The 24376-nt window shown below is 47.3% G+C and overlaps 1 protein-coding gene across 2 annotated transcripts in view; it reads right to left on the bottom strand.

The window, feature by feature from the left end:
- Positions 1-24376, bottom strand: part of TMEM63B (transmembrane protein 63B) — a 79947-nt gene that overhangs the window by 33977 nt on the left and 21594 nt on the right. Inside the window, exons 2-5 of one of the 2 annotated variants that reach the window (XM_088445374.1) lie at positions 6979-7192; positions 2592-2671; positions 849-887; positions 417-507 (exon numbers count right to left, since the gene is read on the bottom strand). In XM_088445374.1, the coding sequence (XP_088301500.1) occupies positions 417-507; positions 849-887; positions 2592-2671; positions 6979-7170 (402 nt within the window). In that variant the 5' untranslated portion in view covers positions 7171-7192. The remainder of the gene's footprint in view (positions 1-416; positions 508-848; positions 888-2591; positions 2672-6978; positions 7193-24376) is intronic. The other variant, XM_088445375.1, reaches the window with a different exon arrangement.

The following is a 24376-nucleotide window of genomic DNA, read 5'->3' as shown; positions in this document are numbered from 1 at the left end:
TTCTACCTCCGTGAACATGCGTGTTTTATTTTCAACATTTCGGGGTTAAATCCCCTTCTTCGGGATGCACGCACGGGGGGAGGGGCCCAAAGCATATTCTTGCACCTGGGCCCACCACTCTCTAGTCCTGCTGCTGCACAGCGCAGTGTGTAGGAAATGATCAGTTTTAAAACTACCTGTTTTATCTACTAATTTGTGAGCCCAGACCATCTCCAGTGATGCTCGCACTATTCCCCATGTCTTGACAACCACCACAAAACACGTACTGCGTCCCCATTCCGCGCCACTGTGTTCTGTGTATTAGGCGCCTTCTCTTCAATCAATCAGAATTTCTAGCTCCTACTATAGAATAAAAAAGGGTGCCCAGATTACTACACATACAAGATTATCCCTATGTAACAATCACTACTACTCACATTATCTCTCTGCTCGAAGTCCACAGAGCTGGAGACGGAGGTGAGTCGCTCGTATCGGTCATGGCTATCCGAGTGCATCGCCGATGCCACACTACACCGGGAGAGAGAGGGGAAGATTTAACCAAGATATAAGCTCAGCCCCTATACAGGAAATAAGTAACCAGCTGGAGAAGGGTTAATCACTCGGAGATCGCAGAAGTTAGATATTTAGTTAGGAGGAAGCACCCGCCCCATTGCCCATTCAGAATACGTCGACACAGACGCTAGATTCAGCCGCCACAGCAGCCTTTACCCAGAGACCAAACGGGACAGGTGCTTGCTGAGAAACAGAACCAGCATGCAGACAGAGGTTAGAGAGGACTGATCACCACCCATGGAGATTACATTGTTATTAGAGAAGTTCAGAGACAGGAGATGAGACACAGAACATACTATTCCTGCTCCTCCCGGAACGATGGCCGACGTCGCTGCCTGTATTCAGGGATACAAAACACTGATTATACAGACCGGTCACTAACGGCACGGACGGGGAACATCTAATGCACAAGGACACCTCTGGGAGTCTCGGTGGGACCTGTAGCGATGGGTCAGTGCTGGGGGGCTGTAACCTCTGATTATAATGGAGCTATATCTTATATTCATAAGGTATTCTGCATACGGATACCAATCATTGTGTAGAGTAAACCTTATTTATCTGTATTATGGTATTTATTGAAATAAGCAGGATGAGGTACACAGCTCATTGCTATTGAATGAAGTATACCTAAATACACACACAACCATATTTTCCCTCAATCACTGCATATATCCATTCATTAAGTGCGAGTTACCATTCCCTTAATCCGCTGCTCACTGCCAGGGACAGAATCTGTCAGACAATGCGGAGGGGGCAGAGGTTTTCCGGTTCTACCGTAACTTTAGCTATAGCAAGAAAAACGTGACCCGGTGACATAGCCCAGCCTGACAGTCCAACGTTCCGCACGCACGGCCTGATTCAGCAAGGATCACTATTCTGCTAGAACGCACGCACCGCAGTTGCTAATATTAGCGGGGAAATGCAAATATTTGCAATCGCATTGTGATCACAGCTTACCATAAGGACGCCCACTTCCCCTCACTCGCATACATATACTTGGGCAACATAGCAGAATAATCGGTAACATCGGACCCGTACGCACAAGTAAGGCAGGTCAGACCTCACCTCAGGAATTGCTTACTTCAGTGCACGCTATGAATCCTCAGGCTGCGTATGGAATTTCATGGATAATTTATGCACACCCCTGCAATGCCGTCCCAACACACTGGCACGCCTGCGTTCGCCCGACCTCCCCCCGTCACCACCCACAAACGGCACTTCCTGTCAATCATTGTGCTCGGGGTCTGCGTAGCCTCTGCAAAAGCATTACCCATCACAATTGCTAGTTCGCGCACGCGCAATGCGAATTGATCGACCGATTGGGTTTGTCTTTGTAACTGCGATCCTTGCTGAATCAGGCCCACGCTGCACCTGTGGTGGGCAACGTGTAAATGTCATTCCTATTCACAGTGTAGCACGCACAATGTATTACACTTCCCAGCACAGAAATAGTGGAGCTAGGCTGGAGAAGGGACAGAGCACCCGCTCAGCAGTGCATGAACAGGAGGGGGGTGGGGGGGGGGGAGATACCACCCGCCGCACCCCATGCCTCACTGTTAGGGTCAGATATCTGGGTGATGCTCAGGGTAGACCTGTTGGGGATGGAGAGAGGGTACCATATGGGGAACCTTGTCAGTGGTATTTCTCAGCTCACTGACCTACAGACATGAGATTATTATTATTACATTTTATTTATAGGGCACCACAAGTGGTCCGCAGAGCTGTACATACAGTACAGGGTACACAGAACATTACATTACAGTAACCAAAATATAAAACAGAACACAAGTAACAATTAGCAACACAATTCTCCATACACAATACAGCTCTGAAGGTGAAGGCTGTCATAGAAGTGCTAGAGAAGAAGGCTGTGAGACAGTGGGGAGGAGGACCCTGCTCCTAGGAGCTTACAATCTAGGGGGTGTCTCAGTAGGAAGAGATGACACCCTAATCCATACCCCAGAGCCAGCCCAGACCTGAGGTCTGACCACCGCGTTCCAGGGGTTTCAATAATAAAGCGCATATCACGGGGAACCCACCTGTCTGCATCGGTGACCAGCGCCAGCCTGCCATAGTCCCAGGCCAGCTTCCTCAGGATGGAGAAGACAAACAGCAGACCCTGTACAGATGGACACAGAGGATGAGAGGCGGCAAATATATAGTAATAATATAACCAGAAGTATTACTTATATATAAATGCAATAAAACGCAGACACACCAGCATTCTCCATAGTACTATGCCGCGGTCATAACTACAACATATTACAAACTGGGGACACGAACAGGACAACACTGTTCATCATTTATGTTCATTTTAGGCTTTTAGTTTCATTTAATTACTTGGTCGCACAAACAGCATCCAGAGAGCAGGAGACGGAGGGCCAGATTCAGAGGTGGACGTTGCTGCAGCCGCGACGGCGAATTTATGCTAATACCGCAGCCTATGGGCTTCCTGCTGAGACACCCACCGGTCGTGCCTCTATTCCGGCGCCATCCATTAAAAGTCGCACCATTGAACGCACATCCGTTACACGGCCGGACTTTAATGCAACCCTATGGTTGCTAAGAATGTCCGTCGAAACAATGTCCACCGCTGCCATTGCAACTGAGTATTTGGACATGCCCGCGTCCGACTAGCCACGCCCCCTGTTACCGCCCAGGAATGCCTTCCGAAATTGGCTCTCACTGCGTCCAAATTCGCTCTGCAACCACCGGCGGTAACCGTGGAGACACCTGTGCGGTGCGGCTCAGACGCCAGCGCAGTACAAAACACCTAGGACAGCTGCACCAACATCAGCACTGCCTCCACGGTTGCTGCTATTTCCTATGTGGCTAAAGGACCTCTGTGACGTATCCACCACGTGACCGCTGCGGGAGGCTGGACCGCTCCTGTGTTACCATCCACGAGGGCATAGAGGGGGAATACATATTTGTGGCGAACGCAGCGAGCCACCGCGCCCACAAGGGGACACTTTTGGTCCCCCGTTAGCATCCCCGCCCCTCCCCCTTTCAGGCCAGGTCACGTGGGTGTGACGTCATAGGTCCATCAGCGCTGTATAGTCTAGACCTAACCCGGCCTCCACCTCTGACTAAGGCCCGGAGCAATTACTAACTCAGGGCAGAAGTGTCTCCAAACACAGGCGTGCAGGCAGCGGAACAGCAGTGTCTGGATTCTGTTTTACACACCAGGAAGCGATCCACAGAGACGCCGCATGAAAACGATGACAGACACAAGTGAATTAATTAATAAGCAAACATCCTGCTGATCTAGATGTGTTTACACTCTGTAATAAAGCAGCTGTCATCCAGAGACCCAGCTAAGGCCGATTGCACAATGTGTATCACGTAGGGCGTTATCCAGTTCTTGTACTTGCAGGTGGGAGCCAATGTAGGACTCTGCGCTGACCCCTCCTGCAGTGAATGCCAGTAAAGAGAGCAGGCAATAGCCAAAAAATAATGCTGCCAGACCACGATTACAACATGGGTATGGGTTCATGGGAAACATTGGGTTCCATCCCATCCCAACTTACAAATTCTAGTGCCGGTGTGTAACTAGCCTAAGGGTCAGTGGTTCGCATTATTATACATAGGGTGACAGAGTGGTTAATATTGCAGCCTCACAGAACTGTGGTCCTGAGTTCTAATCCAACCAAGGGCCTGTGTGGCGTTTGCATGGACTGATGTGAATGACATATATTCTCTGAAAAGCGATGCATAGTCTCCATTCTAGCACTCCTACATCTCTCACAGCCCGTGCAGTTCTTCTTTCCTGCCTGGTGCTCCTAGCACACTTAGCTAACATAACAAACTGCTGGGATACAGACCAAAGTGCGCTAGAAGCACCAGAGCAGAGAGCGACACCCCAGGCAAGAACTGCACTGGTTGTGACAGGTGCAGGGTGCTAGAATGAACACTAGATGTTTACTACATAAACGCTATTATCGTTCCCAAAACCGGCGCTCAGAGCCCCCTTACAGTCCAGTTTTAAGGATATCCATGCTTGAGTACAAATGGTTAAAGCAAAAAGACTGAGGTACCAATGTAGTCACCTGTGCTCAAGCAAGGCTATCCTAGGACTGTCAGGAGACCCTCAGTATGGGAAACACTGTTAATCTGTGAGGCCACTAGGGGTCAGCAGAGCATATCCTGTCCAGCTCATCAGATATTTCCATTATAATGGTTTTTAGAACATCTGAAAGCCAAACATCTTGACACTGCATTACTAAGCAGAACATGCACGCTACTGAGCATAATGTCGGCTCTGCTCTCTCCTCCGGTGATTAAACCCCCATCAGCCACAGCAGGGATTAAATTAAACTGGCTGATTAGCAACCATAGAGCCAGCAGCTGATGCAGAATGGTGAGTCAGCGTCTGGGGTCTCCCTTAAGAACCGACAATCAGCCCTGACTGGCACAATGCACTGTTACCCCCGGTTATGGTTAGTTACCATTATATAATAGCAATATTGTTTCTCCCTCTCTCATGTTATATATATATATATATATCACATAGAGGCTGGGATAAAAGCATGTTCCACAGATAGAACATGAGATGTATGTGTCACACATTAGTGTGTGTATAAGATGACATATTGGCCCGTATTCAATTTGGAGCGAAAAGTCCGTGCTGGACTTTTCGCTCCACATCGAAGCTTTTCTGGGTATAAAGTATCAGACGCGCGCCCGCTTTATCCCCGTATTCAATTAAAATGTTACGAAAACAGAGGCGGCAAAACAGGATCGGCGGGAAAAAAAACGGGATTTATCTGGAATAAAATGTAGGACCCCCCTAAAGCTGTCCAGATATGGGGGATCACTATGGGTACCCCCGTTTAAGCCTGCAAAAGTAAGTCGGGGTTTTAAATAGCCACGGCAGGTGTTTTTTTCCCCCGACATTGAAGAAGTGATGCAGAAGTGCACTTAGGTTATTTTTTTAGTTTTTTTAAGTGGTCCCATCACATTTGGGGTACATGAAAATGGGTACTAGCATATTTTTATGTCCCTAAAGTGTTTTTTTTTTTTTAAAATTCTGCAAAAATGCACCTGCCGCTAATGGCCTATTCTAGAATACACCTGCCGCTAATGGCCTATTCTAGAAAACACTTGCCGCTAATGGCCTACTCTAGAAAACACCAGCCGCTAATGGCCTACTCTAGAAAACACCAGCCGCTAATGGCCTACTCTAGAAAACACCTGCCGCTAATGGCCTACTCTAGAAAACACCTGCCGCTAATGGCCTACTCTAGAAAACACCTGCCGCTAATGGCCTACTCTAGAAAACACCTGCCGCTAATGGCCTACTCTAGAAAACACCTGCCGCTAATGGCCTACTCTAGAAAACACCTGCCGCTAATGGCCTACTCTAGAAAACACCTGCCGCTAATGGCCTACTCTAGAAAACACCTGCCGCTAATGGCCTACTCTAGAAAACACCTGCCGCTAATGGCCTACTCTAGAAAACACCTGCCGCTAATGGCCTACTCTAGAAAACACCTGCCGCTAATGGCCTACTCTAGAAAACACCTGCCGCTAATGGCCTACTCTAGAAAACACCTGCCGCTAATGGCCTACTCTAGAAAACACCTGCCGCTAATGGCCTACTCTAGAAAACACCTGCCGCTAATGGCCTACTCTAGAAAACACCTGCCGCTAATGGCCTACTCTAGAAAACACCTGCCGCTAATGGCCTACTCTAGAAAACACCTGCCGCTAATAGCCTATTCTAGAAAACACCTGCACTAATAGCCTATTCTAGAAAACATCTGCCGCTAATAGCCTATTCTAGACAACACCTGCCGCATATTTGCAGAATATCCCTGAACCCATTTTTAAACACTTTTTTTCCCCTTTTTTTTTTTTTACCCCAAATTTTTAAATACATTTTTTGGGGTGTCCCTATTTTTTTTTTTTTTTTTACTTTTTTTGCGAGTTTATTTTTAAATATCATTCTCAGGGGTGCAGACTATTTTTTTGTTAAGCCTGCACCACTAAACCCCAATTCTGCACTTTTTTTCGCCATGTAAAACATGGTGAAAAGTTATCCCCATTTTTTTTCAAAGACTTTTTCGCACCTACGAAAAATCTTTGAAATTGAATACGGGGATAATTGAAATCGGTGAAAATGACGTCATCGCCGATAATTTATCGCCGATTCCGAACTTTTCGCTCCAAATTGAATACCCCTGATAGTGACATAACCGGGACTCATGCTCTTTCATGGTCCCTGAAATGTAACTAGAAATATTAACAAATAAAGCTACATTGAAATTAGATAACAATAGATAATAATAGTGCAATTGGGATGTCCCGTGGAATGCCCCTAGAGGATACTGTATTGACAGCAATGTCACCCATAGAAAGTAGGGACTCCAGCACTGTACATTAGTAAAGTGTATTATGGCTGGGACAGGTGTGCCCACCACTCACCAGGAAGCACATGAAGTCTAGGGCAAGTACGGTTGGCACCCCTCCGAACGGTAGCCCCTGCAGTACGGTGCTGCGGATGCGGGCGCTGTAGCAGTAATCCCTGGTGGTGGCATTGTTACAGGTGGCTCCTGTACAAGAGGACGTGGCCGTAGTGCCCATGGATGCCAGGGAGCCAAGGAAAAAGGGAGTCATGGCTACTTTATCATTCTCCAGCCTGCAAGGAAACAAAAACAGCAGCTAGTTTAGAGAACAGAAATGGATCATACATATGGGCCCTTCCTCAGACAGGAATTGCCCCCCAGGGTATAAGGAACCCATGTTTCTGCCAGTAGTAGCGGCACATAGCTCCCTACATACAGAAGAACAGGTGGGAGCATTGTGCCACATGCCAACGTTTCACTTGGAGACAGACACAATGACCCTGGGGGCAGTGCCACCTATACACAGACAATGACCTCCGGGGCAGTGCCACCTGTACACAGACACAATGACACTGGGATGTAGTGCCATCTGTACACACACACACAATGATCCCGGGGGGTAGTGCCACCTGTACACACACAATGACACCAGGTACAGTGCCGCCTGTATACATACACAATGATCCTGGGGGGCAGTGCCATCTGTACACAGATACAATGACCTCCGGGGAAGGAATAAAAAAAAAAGGATACTACAATCTGCTCCATCTTACTGTTGCATTTACATAATATGTCATCCTGGGCCTGATCCAGCTGCGGGGGGATTTGCATTGCAGGTGCTAGCATGTTAGCAGCTGCGATAACACTATTATGGTAATGCGGCAGCAGGCATCTTGCCCCCTGCATGCATTACTGATCCAAGCTGTGTCCAAGGACACAGCATCAGATCATCGGGGCTACCATTGTCACTGCAGATGCTGAAAAAAAAAAGAGGCCTGAAAATCTCCATCAGCCGACAGAGATCCTGGCCTCTCCCCCCCCCACCCCCAACGGCGGCGGCACGCCTCCATTTTGGGAAACTGAGGCTGTCGCCACCCCCTCTCCGCCCCGAATCTGCAGCAGACTGTCAATCGTTGACTGGACTGTATGCGGAATCACAAACCTGTACTGCATGTGCGCAGTGCAGGTCAGGCGCAGATTCCTGATAATCTACAACCTGCAATCAGCAGAATCAGGGCCTCTGATGAGAACCAGCCACCCCCCACCAATCCACCGCAAAAGAACAAAGTCATTCAAACAAATGTTTATATCATTGTATGGTGAGAGCAGTTTATCAGGAAACTACGGATCAGGCATTTTTTATTTCCGTGTGTATCTACATCTCTCGGTATAAATCACCTCTGGCTGCCGGTTATACGCCACTCAGAAGATACTGCTGGGAGCCTCATCCGATGACTTCGGGGGGCGCCTAACATACCATTGTGGCACCATAAATACCATCCTGGATCCTGATTTATATCATTTATACTGTCCACTCCTGAGGCACAATATTGCCACGTCTGCAGGGCAATAAGGGGTTAAACAGCCAGCGTCGGCTTGTGAGTCACGATCCTCCATCTCCTAGGTTACACGAGTCCAGCCTAGGGTGCCAATGACACATGGATGCCCTCTCTGGGATGGGTAGTCATCGGCTTGTATAATCCTATTTACACAGCACAATACAGGTGCGCTGTCATAATGAAAGGATACCACTAACCCAATGAGATCCTTGATTTGGACATTTATATCAAAAATACAACATACCACCATTACAGCGAGAGGCCAACTGCACCGAGTCTAGTAACATGTACGGTCTTTGTAACTTCATAGTAAGTAGCCCCATTAGACTGTAAGCTCTGCTGCTGTCACCATACATTAGATAGGGACTTGTAATACCTCTGACAGCACAATTATATGGGGAGACAGGGAAGAGGACAGTCTCGTGTTCCGGCTCCTCTGTGTGGCAATGTTCCGGCAGAGAGGAGAGAAGGCGCTGTCATTTCTGGAACGTGCCTGGCACATGCCAGTCTATGTTCCAGGATATTTTACATACATGTTCTAGGCAAGTCACCTTGTCAGTGTTGATGTGCCGCCTCTCTCTCCATGGATAATGTTCTCTAAGCTGATTTAATAGGATGAGAGATAAAGTGCTTATCCAGCAAAGCTCTATGTAACAGACAGGGATGATCGTCACCTTGCAGGACCCGGCTGTCTCCAAGAGCATAACATCAGCCACATACATCAGAATAATGCAGAGTCAGACGCCTCATTAACAGACACTCACTATATTATATATACACACACATACACAGTGCCTTGCAAAAGTATTCACCCCCCCCCTTGGCTTTTTACTTTTTTGTTACATTACAACCTGTAATTTTTCTTTTTTTTTTCTAATCTGAATTTTATGTGATGGATCTGCACAAAATAGTCTAATTTGGTGAAGTGAAATGAGAAATTATATATAATAGAATCTTTATAAATAAAATTCTGAAAATTGGCATGTGCATATGTATTCACCCCCTTTGCTATGAAGCCCCTCAATTACCTTCAGAAGTCACATAATTAGTGAAATGAAGCCCACCTGTGTGAAATCTAAGTGTCACATGATCTGTCAGTATAAACACACCTTTTCTGGCCCCAGAGGCTGCAACACCACTAAGCAAGAGACATCACACCATGAAGACCAAGGAGCTCTCCAACCAAGTCAGGGACAAAGTTGTTGAGAATTACAATTCTGGGTTATAAAAAAATATCCAAATCTTTGATGATCCCCCGAGACACCATCAAATCCATCATCATCAAATGGAAAGAACATGGTACCACAACAAACCTGCCAAGAGAGGACTGCCCACCAAAACTCACAGACCGGGCAAGGAGGGCATTAATCAGAGAGGCAGCACAGAGACCAAAGGTAACCCTGAAGGAGCTGCAGAGTTCCACAGCAGAGACTGGTGTATCTGTGCATGTGACCACAATAAGCCGTACACTCCATAGAGCTGGGCTTTATGGAAGAGTGGCCAGAAAAAAGCCATTACTTAGTGATAAAAACAACAAGACACGATTTGAGTTTGCCAAAAGTCATGTGGGCGACTCCCCAAATGTATGGAGGAAGGTGCTCTGGTCAGATGAGACTAAAATTTAACTTTTCGTCCACCAAGGAAAACGCTATGTCTGGCGCAAACCCAACACATCCCATCACCCCAAGAACACCATCCCCACAGTGAAACATGGTGGTGGCAGCATCATGCTGTGGGGATGTTTTTCAGCAGCAGGGACTGGGAAACTGATTCGAGTCGAGGGAAAGATGGATGGTGCTAAATACAGGGATATTCTTGAGCAAAACCAGTTTCAGTCTGCCTGTGATTTGAGACTGGGACGGAGGGTCACCTTCCAGCAGGACAATGACCTGAAGCATACTGCTAAAGCAACACTCGAGTGGTTTAAGGGGAAACATTTAAATGTGTTGGAATTGCCTAGTCAAAGCCCAGATCTCAATCCAATTGAGAATCACAAGCGGAAACCATCCAACATGAAGGAGCTGGAGCAGTTTTGCCTTGAGGAATGGACAAAAATCCCAGGGGCAAGATGTGGCAAGCTCATAGAGACTTATCCAAAGCGACTTGCAGCTGTAATTGCCGCAAAAGGTGGCACGACAAAGTACTGACTTTAGGGGGGTGAATAGTTATGCATGCTGAAGTTTTCTGTTATGTTACTCTAAATGTTGTTTGATTCACAATATTAAAAAAAAACAGAACTTAACAGTTGTCAGCATGTTCTGTGAATGAAATGATGTACACCTTCACACAATGCATTTTAATTCCAGATTGTGAGGTAACAAAACATTAAAAGTACAAAAGGGGGGGTGGGGGGTTAATACTTTTGCAAGGCAATGTATATATACACACACACACAAAATCTGGAGCAAGACATGACCCACGCGTCGGTGTACACAGACTGCGCTTCACACTGATCTTCAGGACGTGGCACGCAAAGGAGCCGCATACACGGTGCTATTGGCCACAAATCCCCCCCCACCCCCACAAGTATTAGACAAGTTTTCTAATCTACATTGATTTGTGGAGGAGAACATTCTGCAACTTTTATTAACACTGCATTACCTTGGTATCAATTCTCTGTGCTTCTCAGCCAAGTCTTTATGCCACCAGACTTATGTTACCCTGGGCTATGACACAAAACTGCTCTCTAGTTACACACGTAATCAATGCAGATACCATAGCAGAGCTGCATCATGCCCCAGGGAGGCAATGACCTATCTGATGACCGATATAGATTTCAAAATATATTTATTTAAAAAAATGCTTTATGTATATTATTCATAATTTAAATTATAGTTTATGTACATACACAATGTAAGAATAGACAAAAAAATATATATAGGATTTACCTTAAAACTAATATAGTTCTTAAAGTTCCCCAGCCAGAATCCCCTCTGGCCCACAGTCCCACGGCCAGATCCCCCTCTGGCCCACAGTCCCACGGCCAGATCCCCCTCTGGCCCACAGTCCCACGGCCAGATCCCCCTCTGGCCCACAGTCCCACGGCCAGATCCCCCTCTGGCCCACAGTCCCACGGCCAGATCCCCCTCTGGCCCACAGTCCCACGGCCAGATCCCCCTCTGGCCCACAGTCCCACGGCCAGATCCCCCTCTGGCCCACAGTCCCACGGCCAGATCCCCCTCTGGCCCACAGTCCCACGGCCAGATCCCCCTCTGGCCCACAGTCCCACGGCCAGATCCCCCTCTGGCCCACAGTCCCACGGCCAGATCCCCCTCTGGCCCACAGTCCCACGGCCAGATCCCCCTCTGGCCCACAGTCCCACGGCCAGATCCCCCTCTGGCCCACAGTCCCACGGCCAGATCCCCCTCTGGCCCACAGTCCCACGGCCAGATCCCCCTCTGGCCCACAGTCCCACGGCCAGATCCCCCTCTGGCCCACAGTCCCACGGCCAGATCCCCCTCTGGCCCACAGTCCCACGGCCAGATCCCCCTCTGGCCCACAGTCCCACGGCCAGATCCCCCTCTGGCCCACAGTCCCACGGCCAGATCCCCCTCTGGCCCACAGTCCCACGGCCAGATCCCCCTCTGGCCCACAGTCCCACGGCCAGATCCCCCTCTGGCCCACAGTCCCACGGCCAGATCCCCCTCTGGCCCACAGTCCCACGGCCAGATCCCCCTCTGGCCCACAGTCCCACGGCCAGATCCCCCTCTCCTCTCTTACCCACAGTCCCACGGCCAGATCCCCCTCTCCTCTCTTGCCCACAGTCCCCCTGGCAGATCCCCCTATCCCCTCTTGCCAACAGTACTGCCGAGCCAGAACACACTCTTGTCCACAGTCCCTCGGCCAGATGCCCCTCTGGCCCACAGTTCCCTGGCTATCCTGTGGTTGGGGGGGGAGGGGAGGTGCTGGGCTTCAACCATGCAGATATACAATAAGATCGAAGTTCCCTGGTTTATGGAGACTCAAATGAGAACACAATCTTATAATGGAAGATATGCGTCTATATGACCTGTCGTTCAGCTCTAGTGGGGATATGTATCAAGCCTTGGAGCAACTAATCAGCTTCTGTCATTTTAGAGACTGTGCTAGATAAAGTGTGTGTGTGTGTGTGTGTGTGTGTGTGTGTGTGTGTGTGTGTGTTAATAAACAGTTAGAAGCTGACTGGTTGCTTTGGGCAACTTCTCCACTTCACCCCTCTCCGAGGCTTGGTACATCTCCCCCTATACGAGATAAGAGTCAGCAAGATAAAGTCCTCACATGACTGTACACTGCTCTCCCTGCCCTTATAGTGACTGTGCACCATGCAGAGGGGAAGTACAGTACAACCAACAGAAAATGTGCACAGTAAGGGGATTGTTCCACCAGACAGGGGGAGAACACTATACAGGCAAAGGTTACTGGAGTTCGCCAACTGAAAAACAAATCCAGCGTTATTCAGTGTATAAAATGCCATTCTTACATGTGCTTATTCTATGGCTTAAGGCCCCCATACATCAGAGATTGCAAATTGCACGATTGTTGCAATCAATCGATTGTGACAATTCTGTAATCGATTGAAAAAGGGAAAGATTTTTATACACAATCGATTGCAAATTGCACGATTGCTGCAATCAATCTCTGATGTATGGGGCCTTTATTCAATTAATACTGATTAGAAATGAGCATTTTTTAAATGCTAACTAAATAACCTCATACATAGGGCAGGATGCAGTAAATGCGGCTTTGACCGCATTTCTCATACGCGCTCATAGCTTTGGAATGTGATGCATTCTGGGTCCTGGATGCAGTGGGTAATGCCATTTTCTGATGGCGTTACCCTCTAGAAGCCTATGGGCTTCTATCGGGAGAGTGTTGTGAGAGGTATCCAATCGGATCTGTCCCAGCACCCCCCCCCCCCCGCAACATGCAAAGGAAAACTCCAGAGGAGATTCTGGGTCATAGACCCGGATGTTCCTCATTCACAAAGGACCGTTCTTACAGAGAGAGCAGATCGACCAGATGATGGTTGTTCATACACACTGACCATCCATCACTGCCTCTGGCCGCGGGACCCACTGCCCGGGGCTTGCGTTGTGACCCCCCTCAACGCCGGCCTCTGCAGCAAGTGTACAGGGGGTCAGACACACAGCCCGATTATCAGATATATTTGCCATCAGCTGTGCTGTACAGCCGATGCCATATGTCTGAGAACGTCATTCACCGACATATCATCTGTGCACAATGCCGACGTGCACACGATATGTCGGCCGGTCAATTGAATGGCCGATATGCCGGCCGCTGTGTACCCAGCATTACTGTGACCTACAGATAAGAGCTAGCGCTCAAATGCCACCTCCCGCCTCCTCCTTCCAAGCTGTCCTGTGTTTAACCCAACAGTCCTAATCCAATGAAAGCGGTCAGGAGGAACCAGCGAGTGTCACCAGCAAAGAGGTGATGCAGCAGCTGTACCAACACCAAGAAGTAAGATGTTCCAGGTGCTGGTGACGGAGCCTGGTGGTTGGCACTGGACAGTTGAGAATTACAGTCGGTGATTGTCTGGTTTGGACAAACAGCACAAGTAGGGCTACCCAATAAGGTTACGGACAGTGGGTCTTATTCACAGTCTGACAGGTTATCTGCAATTTTCTTTTTTTGCAAGTTGCAATTATTTGCATTGTGCATGCATGACTTTTCACAATCCATGTCATCAGCTTCAAACATGACTTTAGACAGCCTGCGACTAGGAGGCCAAGACCAGGGCTGAAATGGACGAGGCGTTGCAGTCGCAGCGAACGCAAAGTAAGGGCGTGGTGTGGGCATCCAATCGCAAAGTGCGACAAAGATTGCCAGGGAGAAAGAAAACACAAACGCAGCCTTCTGCAGAGGTCCGCGAGGCGTGTGCGCTGACCCTGAAAGGTGTAAAAGTTGATAGTGATAACTGCATGTGATTGGTTGTAAACAGTGAAGACACGCCCATTTATGGAAAACACCTAAGTAACTAACGCTACATATGCACTTGGGGATGGAGAAACCTGCACATATATTCGTTAATGTTGTCATTAAAATCAATACAGTTTTATAGTTTCATCTGCTTCGCTAAGCATTGCAATGCACTATTCCACTTGGGTTCTTATTATCTGCCCTATCTGGCCATTAACTGTAATGTGGTTGAATTGTGTACTGTTATTTTTCACATTTTGTGAATACACGCTTAAACCACACCTCCAAATTGCCATCCAGTCACATCGTAGCCAGATACAAGGGAAGGGAGTCACGAGTCAATATATGCCTATACAACGGATTCTGAAACGTACCCCAAAATTCCAATGGATATCTGATCACATTTTGCAATTCCAGATGTGACTGACTGTGAATAAGGCCCAGGGAGAGAAACCTCAAATAATCAGTAAATCCATGACGGAGTAGTAAAGTAAGCCCATTTAGTGACTGAGCTGCTGAACACACGCTCCCTTATTGTTCATTCCCTCACTATAGGGCTGGACACCACTTACTCTATAGAGCACTGAGCTGCTGAACACACGCTCCCTTATTGTTCATTCCCTCACTATAGGGCTGGACACCACTTACTCTATAGAGCACTGATCTGCTGAACACACGCTCCCTTATTGCTCATTCCCTCTCTATAGGGCTGAACACCACTTACTCTATAGAGCACTGAGCTGCTGAACACACGCTCCCTTATTGCTCATTCCCTCACTATAGGGCTGAACACCACTTACTCTATAGAGCACTGAGCTGCTGGACACACGCTCCCTTATTGCTCATTCCCTCACTATAGGGCTGAACACCACTTACTCTATAGAGCACTGAGCTGCTGAACACACGCTCCCTTATTGCTCATTCCCTCTCTATAGGGCTGAACACCACTTACTCTATAGAGCACTGAGCTGCTGAACACACGCTCCCTTATTGCTCATTCCCTCACTATAGGGCTGAACACCACTTACTCTATAGAGCACTGAGCTGCTGAACACACGCTCCCTTATTGCTCATTCCCTCACTATAGGGCTGAACACCACTTACTCTATAGAGCACTGAGCTGCTGAACACACGCTCCCTTATTGCTCATTCCCTCACTATAGGGCTGAACACCACTTACTCTATAGAGCACTGAGCTGCTGGACACGCGCTCCCTTATTGCTCATTCCCTCACTATAGGGCTGAACACCACTTACTCTATAGAGCACTGAGCTGCTGAACACACGCTCCCTTATTGCTCATTCCCTCTCTATAGGGCTGAACACCACTTACTCTATAGAGCACTGAGCTGCTGGACACAAGACCACCTACAACTCACTACCTCTCTATCGGGCTGGACACAAGCTCACCTGTCACTCATTCACTCTATGCTAGTCACTAGCTCACTAATAACTCACTCCATATCTATGCAGTTAGTCACAAGTTCACCTATTGGGATGTGGTCATAATACCGACTGCGGCGATTTCGAGCTGTCAAAATTCCAGCGCCGGAATCCATACACCTATCAGAATACTGGCACCGGCATCCCGAAGGTAAGTAGCGGGGTTAGGGGGGAGGATTAGCGTTAGGCACTACTGGGGGAGGGTTAGGTTTAGGGTGCGGGCTGGGAAGTTATGTTTAGGCACTAAGGGGGGTTAGGTTTAGGTTGCGGGGAGGGGCAGGTTAGGTTTAGGCAAAGGGGAAGGGAGGGTGAGTATACTGACCGACAAGTGTCTATATCCTAACCCTGTCGGGATCCTGAGCGCTGGCATCCCGTACCTGACCCAACCCCACCTACTGTATTATGCGTTCCCTCTCTATAGGGCTGGACATAAGCTCACCTGTAACTCACTCCATACCTATGCAGCTGGACACAAGCTCATCTGTCACTTATTTACTTTCTATGGGGCTGGACACAAGCTCACTGTCACTCTTTCCCTCTATATGGAGCTATTTGATGCTGGATACAAAGCTCACCTGTCACTCATTCCCTCTCTATGGGTCTGGACACAAGCTCACCTGTCACATTCCCTCTCTATGGGTCTGGACACAAGCTCACCTGTCACTCATTCCCTCTCTATGGGTCTGGACACAAGCTCACCTGTCACATTCCCTCTCTATGGGTCTGGACACAAGCTCACCTGTCACATTCCCTCTCTATGGGTCTGGACACAAGCTCACCTGTCACTCATTCCCTCTCTATGGGTCTGGACATTAGCTCACCTGTCACTCATTCCCTCTCTATGGGTCTGGACACAAGCTCACCTGTCACTCATTCCCTCTCTATGGGTCTGGACACAAGCTCACCTGTCACTCATTCCCTCTCTATGGGTCTGGACACAAGCTCACCTGTCACTCATTCCCTCTCTATGGGTCTGGACACAAGCTCACCTGTCACATTCCCTCTCTATGGGTCTGGACACAAGCTCACCTGTCACATTCCCTCTCTATGGGTCTGGACACAAGCTCACCTGTCACTCATTCCCTCTCTATGGGTCTGGACACAAGCTCACCTGTCACTCATTCCCTCTCTATGGGTCTGGACACAAGCTCACCTGTCACTCATTCCCTCTCTATGGGTCTGGACATAAAACTCACCTATAACTCATTCCATCTCTAACGGGCTGGACACAAGCTCACCTGTCGCTAATTCCATTTCTATGTAGCTTTCTGTTGTTGGACACAAGCTTACCTGTCACTTTCTGTGGGTCTTGACACAAGCTCACTCATTCCGTCTCTATGGAGCTTTGGACACAAGTTTAACTGTCACTCTCTATGGAGTTGAACACAAGCTCACCTGTCACTCTCTGTGGAGTTGAACACAAGCTCACCTGTCACTCTCTATGGAGTTGGATACAAGCTCACCTATGCAGCCGGAAACAAGCTCACCTACCACTCTGAGGCACACAATCCCCTCTCTGTATATCTGACAGCTTCTCCAGGGACAGCAGGAGACCCTTGGTCAGAACAGTGGAGACCACTGACAACTTCTACGGAATACCTCCACGCGGGGCAGGAATGACAAAGTGCGTTAAGCTTCTATGTAACGTTTTGTCAGATCAGATTCCAGTAATGGGTGTGTGTACTGAGATTTCCTGTATTTCAGACACTTATATCAAGAAAAAGATCTAAGTGCCACTTACTCGCAGGTCAAGTACAATACAATAAATGGTTGGAATTTACAATACTCACACACTATATTCTCCTAATGGCATCTGGCAATCTTACAGCAGAGAGTAAACTGGCAGGAAAGGAGGAATGATGCGGCCGCTCTGGAGAGATGCAGTGACTGTGTATAGGAGATAAATGTGTGTGACTAGGCAGACAGAGGTCCTACATGACGCTTCACTGACTGACCTCTGCACCAGTAAGGCTACAGTAATACTTACATTTTTGCTCTACCCAGAAACTAGTGTGTCACTACAACAAAAGTGGAAGCCAGGGACAACACAGGACACAGATCTGGATTTACTGCATTCGCTCTCCAAATTCACATCTCGGCCCAGCCACACCTCATAGGAGGTCTCCCAGCTGGTAAACACAGAGCACTTTACTCTATGCACATTCTATCAGCAGCAACAACTGGCACCCGTGAGGGGTTACCAGCTCAGACCGCTGTGAACACTCACAGAACCCTATGTGGCCTGCAGCAAGTGCCCACCTTCCTAAATGCCCAACTTGGCAATACTCCACACAATGCAGCCCGTTCACTGCCCCCCCCCCCCCCCCAAATGTAATAGGGTGAGAGTGAAGAAAATGTGAGCGCTTATTAGTAACTCTAAACTCTCACCCTATTACATTTGGCCCTTTACGTAGATCGATTTAGATCTAACTCCAAGGGCCTGATTCTGAGTTGGGAGCAAAGCCATGCAACAATGCAAGGGGTGCAAATACATTTATTGTTTTTGCATGCAGGGTAAATACTGGCTGCTTTTGCATGTAGATCACAATGCTGGACAGCTTTATTTTTTACACTGCAATTCAGATTTGAGTTTGGAATCTCTCTGCCCCACCTGCAGTGCAGCATGGTTTTGCCCAGGTGCAGTGTTTTATTTGTTCTTCTTTGCTATAAGGCCCCCATACGCCTAACAAAGGATTGTCCAATCCTGCGATGGGATCGGAAACGCCGATCCGCCGGTTGGCAATGCCGCAATCCGTCGGAGGATCAGTGAAATTCTCCATGTAAAATTTCATCGATTTGCTAACCACAATCATATTTTGATCGTGATCGGCGAATCAGTGAAATCCAACCTAAGCTCACACAGACTTGGCCCCCTCTATCCTCTGTCTGGCACCCTGGTACCTCCATCATCAACCAAATAAGTTCTGTTATACCTTCTGTACAGCGCTGCAGAACTTTGTGGTGCCTTAGATAATATATGGCTTGAAGAGCTTACAGTCTATACTATAAACTTGATTTAAATCTGTTCAATGCTACCTGTTAGTTTCTATGGGGTCTATTTACTAAGCAGTGTTAGGAGAGTGAAAAGTGATAAGGTGCCAGCCAATCAGCTCCCAACTGTCATTTTTCATACACAGCCTGTGAGATGACAGTTGGGAGCTGATTGGCTGGCACCTTATCACTCTGTCTTCTAACACTGCTTAGTAAATAGACCCCTATGTAACATATAAAGGCAACTTGTAGCTTTGCTGCTGCCCTCGCTGTGGTACAATATTCACTGCATAACATATGTCATGTGCAGGTTAAGTATACATTATAGGACAGCATTTTTCTTGGCTTACAATAACCCGGGGGAATTCAGCAGGACAAACAGAGAAGACCTACGACATCAGCCAGCATGTGTTACTGATGGTAGGACAGGCCGTTCCTTCATATATAATGCAACAGCACGCTGACACAGCTTCTGTACGTGTGCGCTCATGGAAAACAAGATTGTAGATAGTGTATTGCTATGAGTCACGAGTATGTGTGATATATTATACCATTATATGTAGCATCGGATAGGGACAGCACACAGACACTAAACCCATTACTAATAATCACTTATAGCAGTTACACAAACATTATAATGCGACCAGTGGGTGCCGACAATAATATAAATACATTATTTATATAGCGCACACATATTCCACAGCGCTTTACAGAGACTATTTGGCCGTTCACATTCATGGGACAGTCCCTGCCCCAAAGGAGCTTACAATCTATGGGGTCTATTTACTAAGCAGTGTTAGGAGACAGAGTGAAAAGTGATAAGGTACCAGCCAATCAGCTCCTAACTGCCATCTCACAGGCTGTGTTTGAAAAATGGCAGTTGGGAGCCCTGAGTGTCATTGGAGTGTTGTTGGCGTGTACCTAAAGCGCCATGTGACCGCGCTGGGCGTACGGGGGCATAAGGCAAGCCTGTTTCTGACGATCTCTTGCACCTAGCATTGGGCCAGTGCAAGTGGCAATAGTAAAGATGGCGGTTGTCGTAAAATCAGAGTGCGGCGCCGGCTTCCCACTTGCAGGCACATGGACCCCCCGTATTAGCTGAAAAACCTCACATTAGCCCACAAACACAGCCCCTATGTGCTCATTCCCTGATGCAGCAGTCTGTCTCACTGCGGTAACTGGAGCTTTATAGAGGAGCTGCGATTGGTCACAGGGATTTATATCCTGATCTGTGACGCTCACTGGTTGGTGGTTATAGCATTCTGGCCAGTCTGTTACTGCTCATGTTCCATCCACGCTCCTGACTGACCCAGTTTGTTTATTGACTGTTATTCTCCTAACCTCTCCCAGACAGCCCTGATCATTGCTAATTTACTGTTTCACAGCCTATCCCCAAACTCCATCTCTGACTGTGCGGTTACTTTGTAACTCTCTGCACGCCTCTAAATGAGTACAGCATGCATTATTGTATGGCAAACTTGTCTCATTATATAATATATATATATATATATATATACACACATACACACAGCGGGTAAAATGAGTATTGAACACATCAACATTTTTCTCAATAAATATAATGTATATGTAATGGGGCTATTGCCAGAAACAACCCATGCAATCCACACATGTAAAGTAAAGTAATCAAACCATAGATGTCCATAAATTAAGCTGTGTATAATAAAATGTCATTACAATAACCCCATTACAAATATATTTACTGAGAAAAATGTTGATGTGGGCCATACATACATATATATATATATTTTATTTTTTATACAACAGCACCGGAATGGGTATGAAGTCCCGGCGGCTAAACAGCTGCTGGTTCGCAGCCCGAAGGGGGAAGATCCCGATAGAGATGGTAAGTACCCTATCCCTACCCCTCTCCCCCCTCCCCCCTCCCTTAGGGGTGCCTAACCCCCCCCCCCCCCCCTTACTGCACCCTAAACCTAAGCCTCCCCCCCAAGAAAAAACTTAACCCTAACCATGCTACACTCCCTAAACCTAACCTAACCACGCGGCTACCTCGTTCGGGCTGGCGTCCGTCGTCGTTCCTGCGTCGGGATTAAGATATGTGTTGGTATTTCTGCGCCTATCTTAAGTCTCTTGTCAGGATTCGGATGTCGGTATTGAGATCACTACATCCCGCCTGCACCAGCTTGCTGCAATCCTGTACTACCTGCATTAGGTCCTTGCAGCACAAGAGCTCCGGTGAGCACACTGAAAGCTATGGGAAAAAGGCTGCTGCATGTTACACCGGAGGCTTGTTCTATAGGTTTACTCTAATGGGGGGCATCCACTAGACGATAAAGTTGAACGATTGAACGATAATGATAAAATCGTTCGATAATCGTTTGAACATCGTTCGAACATCGTTTGAACATCGTGCAGTAATTGTTTCTAACGATGTACGATGCGCGCTCCCGCTGGTCGTTTGATCGTCTCCTCCATCGACTGAACATGCAGGTCAATTTCACTTGATTGCTTACAAATCGTTTACACATAGTTTACACATCGTTCAAGCTGAACGATCAAACGATGAACCACTATCTGCCCACTATAGCTGAAAGCTCTCAATCACAGATTAAAACAACATAGTTTATTGTTAGATCTTTTGCAAATCCTTTGCAAATTGTTCAGAGTGGAAGATCATATTTCAAGGGAAACTTCAAGGGAAAATCGTTAAGAGGTTGGACAGGGATAAAATCGTCTAGTGGATGCCCCCTATAACACTGGGTGTAGTCATCACATTATAACTGGCTCCATTTATGGAGGAGCCAAGTCCAGCACAAGCACTAGCTTAAGCTAACAAGTCCTGGCTCAGATGGTCCAGGAGTCACTGCTCAAGTACAGATGTGTCCTCACTCACCTAGCAGTTTTGCGTCATATGGCACAAGACACTTGACGGGACTTATCTTAGCCACATACAAAGTGTACCAGGCACACTAGATTATACCAAATCCTCTGCAACAAATGTACTCTAAGGCCCGTATTCAATTAGCCACGAAAAGTCGGAGACTTTTTCGCTTATTGTACTTTCCGCCGCATTCGCCTGTTTGGGACGCAAATTTGCGGCATGGCGTCCCCGTGTTTCGCCCTATTAAATTACAGACCAGGCGAAAACGCACATAGACGAATGCATAACAGGCGGAGAGCACTGAATAGATTTGGGGTACAGACTAATTCACCCAAATAAGACGCACTGACACTGGAAATCATTACAGATGTGTACTATTAAGGACGCACATCTGTTGTATTATTAGGGCTTAAGTTGTGTTAAATACTTTCTAGAAGTATATTTGTAAAAGTGGTGGAGACTGATAGAAAGCAGTAATTTGTGGTTAAAATAAATAGTCCAGTCAAATTTGGGGTACATGAAAATGGGTGCTAGCATATTTTTGTCTCTCTAAAGTACACTTTTAAAAAATTATAAAAATCCACCTGCCCCATCCATACAGCCCCCCGATAAACCTATTTTGCTAGTTTTTAGCCTTGTCCTCCCACTTTTTTCATTTTCGCCCCAAAAATGACATGTCTTTTTTGGGGTGTTCTGAGTATTTTGCCGATTTGTCCTTTGGGGGGTGCAAAGGGTTCCGATCAATTCCTCCCATTTGCACCCCAAATGGGAGATTTTACACTTTTTTCCGCCTGCCATTCTTTGGAGACACTTTTGCGCTTGTTTCAGTGCATCGAGTTTTTACTTAGGCGAAAATGAATTTGGCGATAAGCCGCAAACTTTTACGCCGATTACGGCTTTTTGCGTCTAATTGAATCTGACCTTAAGTCTCAGATTAAGCAGAACAATACCTGGCACAAGGCATGGTGTGGTAGTTCGTATCGAACCTAGTGTTCTAGGCTGTTTCAGCGGGGCGTCACACACTGCCCTTGTGGAAGCGCCCCGCTGAAACAGCCGTCCCCACCCGCAGGCCGAGGTGTAGTGCGGAGGGGAAAAGTTCCAGTGAACCAGTCACCGGCGAGTGAATAGATGCAGTGTGCATGAGCACGCCATCTATTCACACTGCGGGGAGAGCTTGGGGCAGCACAACATCTCCGTGAGTGCTGGGCAGCCCCCCTACAGTGATGAAAAGGGGCGTGTCTCATAGACACCCTTTTACTAGTGGCCACACCCATTTTTCGGACGGGAGTTGTGCCCTTCAGTGACAGCCTCCCTGCCCCCTGCTCACCCTAGTATTAACACTACAGAACTGTCGTTTCCCTTTTTTACCCATATTAGTAACTTACACATAAGTACATGAGATGCCATGGTCAGTATTCGGGATAATCTTGCATTATACTTTTGTTACATTAGTGATGTATATTCTGAGAAAGAGTCCGTAGCGGGAAGCTTGGTGAGTCCAAGTCACAAAGTCTGTTTCGCGCCACACAGGGATATTTACCAAGGACAAAAGGTGGACACATCTGTAGAAGTTGCCAGAGGTCCTCAAATTCCTACACCTGGGGTGTCAGAAATTACATTTTCCTGAAAGATTCACGAGTTACAAAACGTATGTAGTTATAAATTTTATTTTAAATAAAATCCCAGTCATCTGGCTCTGATCAGAATAAAAAGGAATAATTAGAAGCTTGCTCACACAGCCAATCCCAGCCTTGGGCCTTTAATCTACTCCCAGGGGACTGCATTCGTCTCTGTTGATTGACTCTTTGAACAGCTAAGATTGCTCCTCAATGACCATCGTAGATTAGCAACATCAGAGAAGTCAATTGTTGCACATTAAAGTAAGGCCGCATGCAGACTTCAGATGTTGGAACCACTGAGGGTGGATGGAACAAATTTGCTTTAAGTCTTTCTGAGCAAATTGAAGCCTCCCTTTTACAATACCCTGGCCTGTTCTCTGGAATCATTAATTGCCTCCAAGTACTGATAGATGCATCAAAGACAGGAGACTGGAACAGGATATTTGCCCCACAACCTCCTTGTAAGCTGCACCTCCGGGAGGGCCCAGGCAAACTGGGGCTTTTCATTGCTCAGCTGTGGAAAAACAGAGGCGTCGTTCCTTAGGCCTCTGCTTATACTGAAGTCCATGGAAGTCATGTAATGTTAGGACCTAAATGTGTCCAGTGTAAGGATGGCCAACCGGTGGTCCCGCATCAATATTCGGGATCACTATATCTGACGTGAGATATAAAACTTTTTTTTTTTTGTCCCCAAGATAATATCCATATGTAAGTAACGATACTTGCTACTGCACATACGCAGTTACAGTCTACAGTGCGGGGCTGCTGCTCTGAGACAGCACCAAGATGGGAACAATATATGGTAGTGTTGAGAATCGATCTGCATGGTTTATCGATGGAGCAGATACGACTAAACTATCGTGCCGGATCGGTGATTGTGAAATATCCGGTATCGATGCCCATCCCTAATCCAGTGCGGGGTTGAACTTGGGAAGCAATTGGCCAGGCAGATTTAGCCCAAACTGAAGTCACCACCTCTCACGATGGCTCCACCAAGGGCCTCATTAACTTCATCATGAAGAATAGATCACAGACCACTTGCTAATTATCCCAATGTTTTTTGCAAGAAGTTTTTGGAGAAATCACC

Source organism: Taudactylus pleione, unplaced genomic scaffold (assembly GCF_031769625.1).
Source record: "Taudactylus pleione unplaced genomic scaffold, aTauple2 ptg000378l, whole genome shotgun sequence".
Lineage (NCBI taxonomy): Eukaryota > Metazoa > Chordata > Amphibia > Anura > Myobatrachidae > Taudactylus > Taudactylus pleione.
This window is presented reverse-complemented; position numbering and strand designations above follow the sequence as displayed.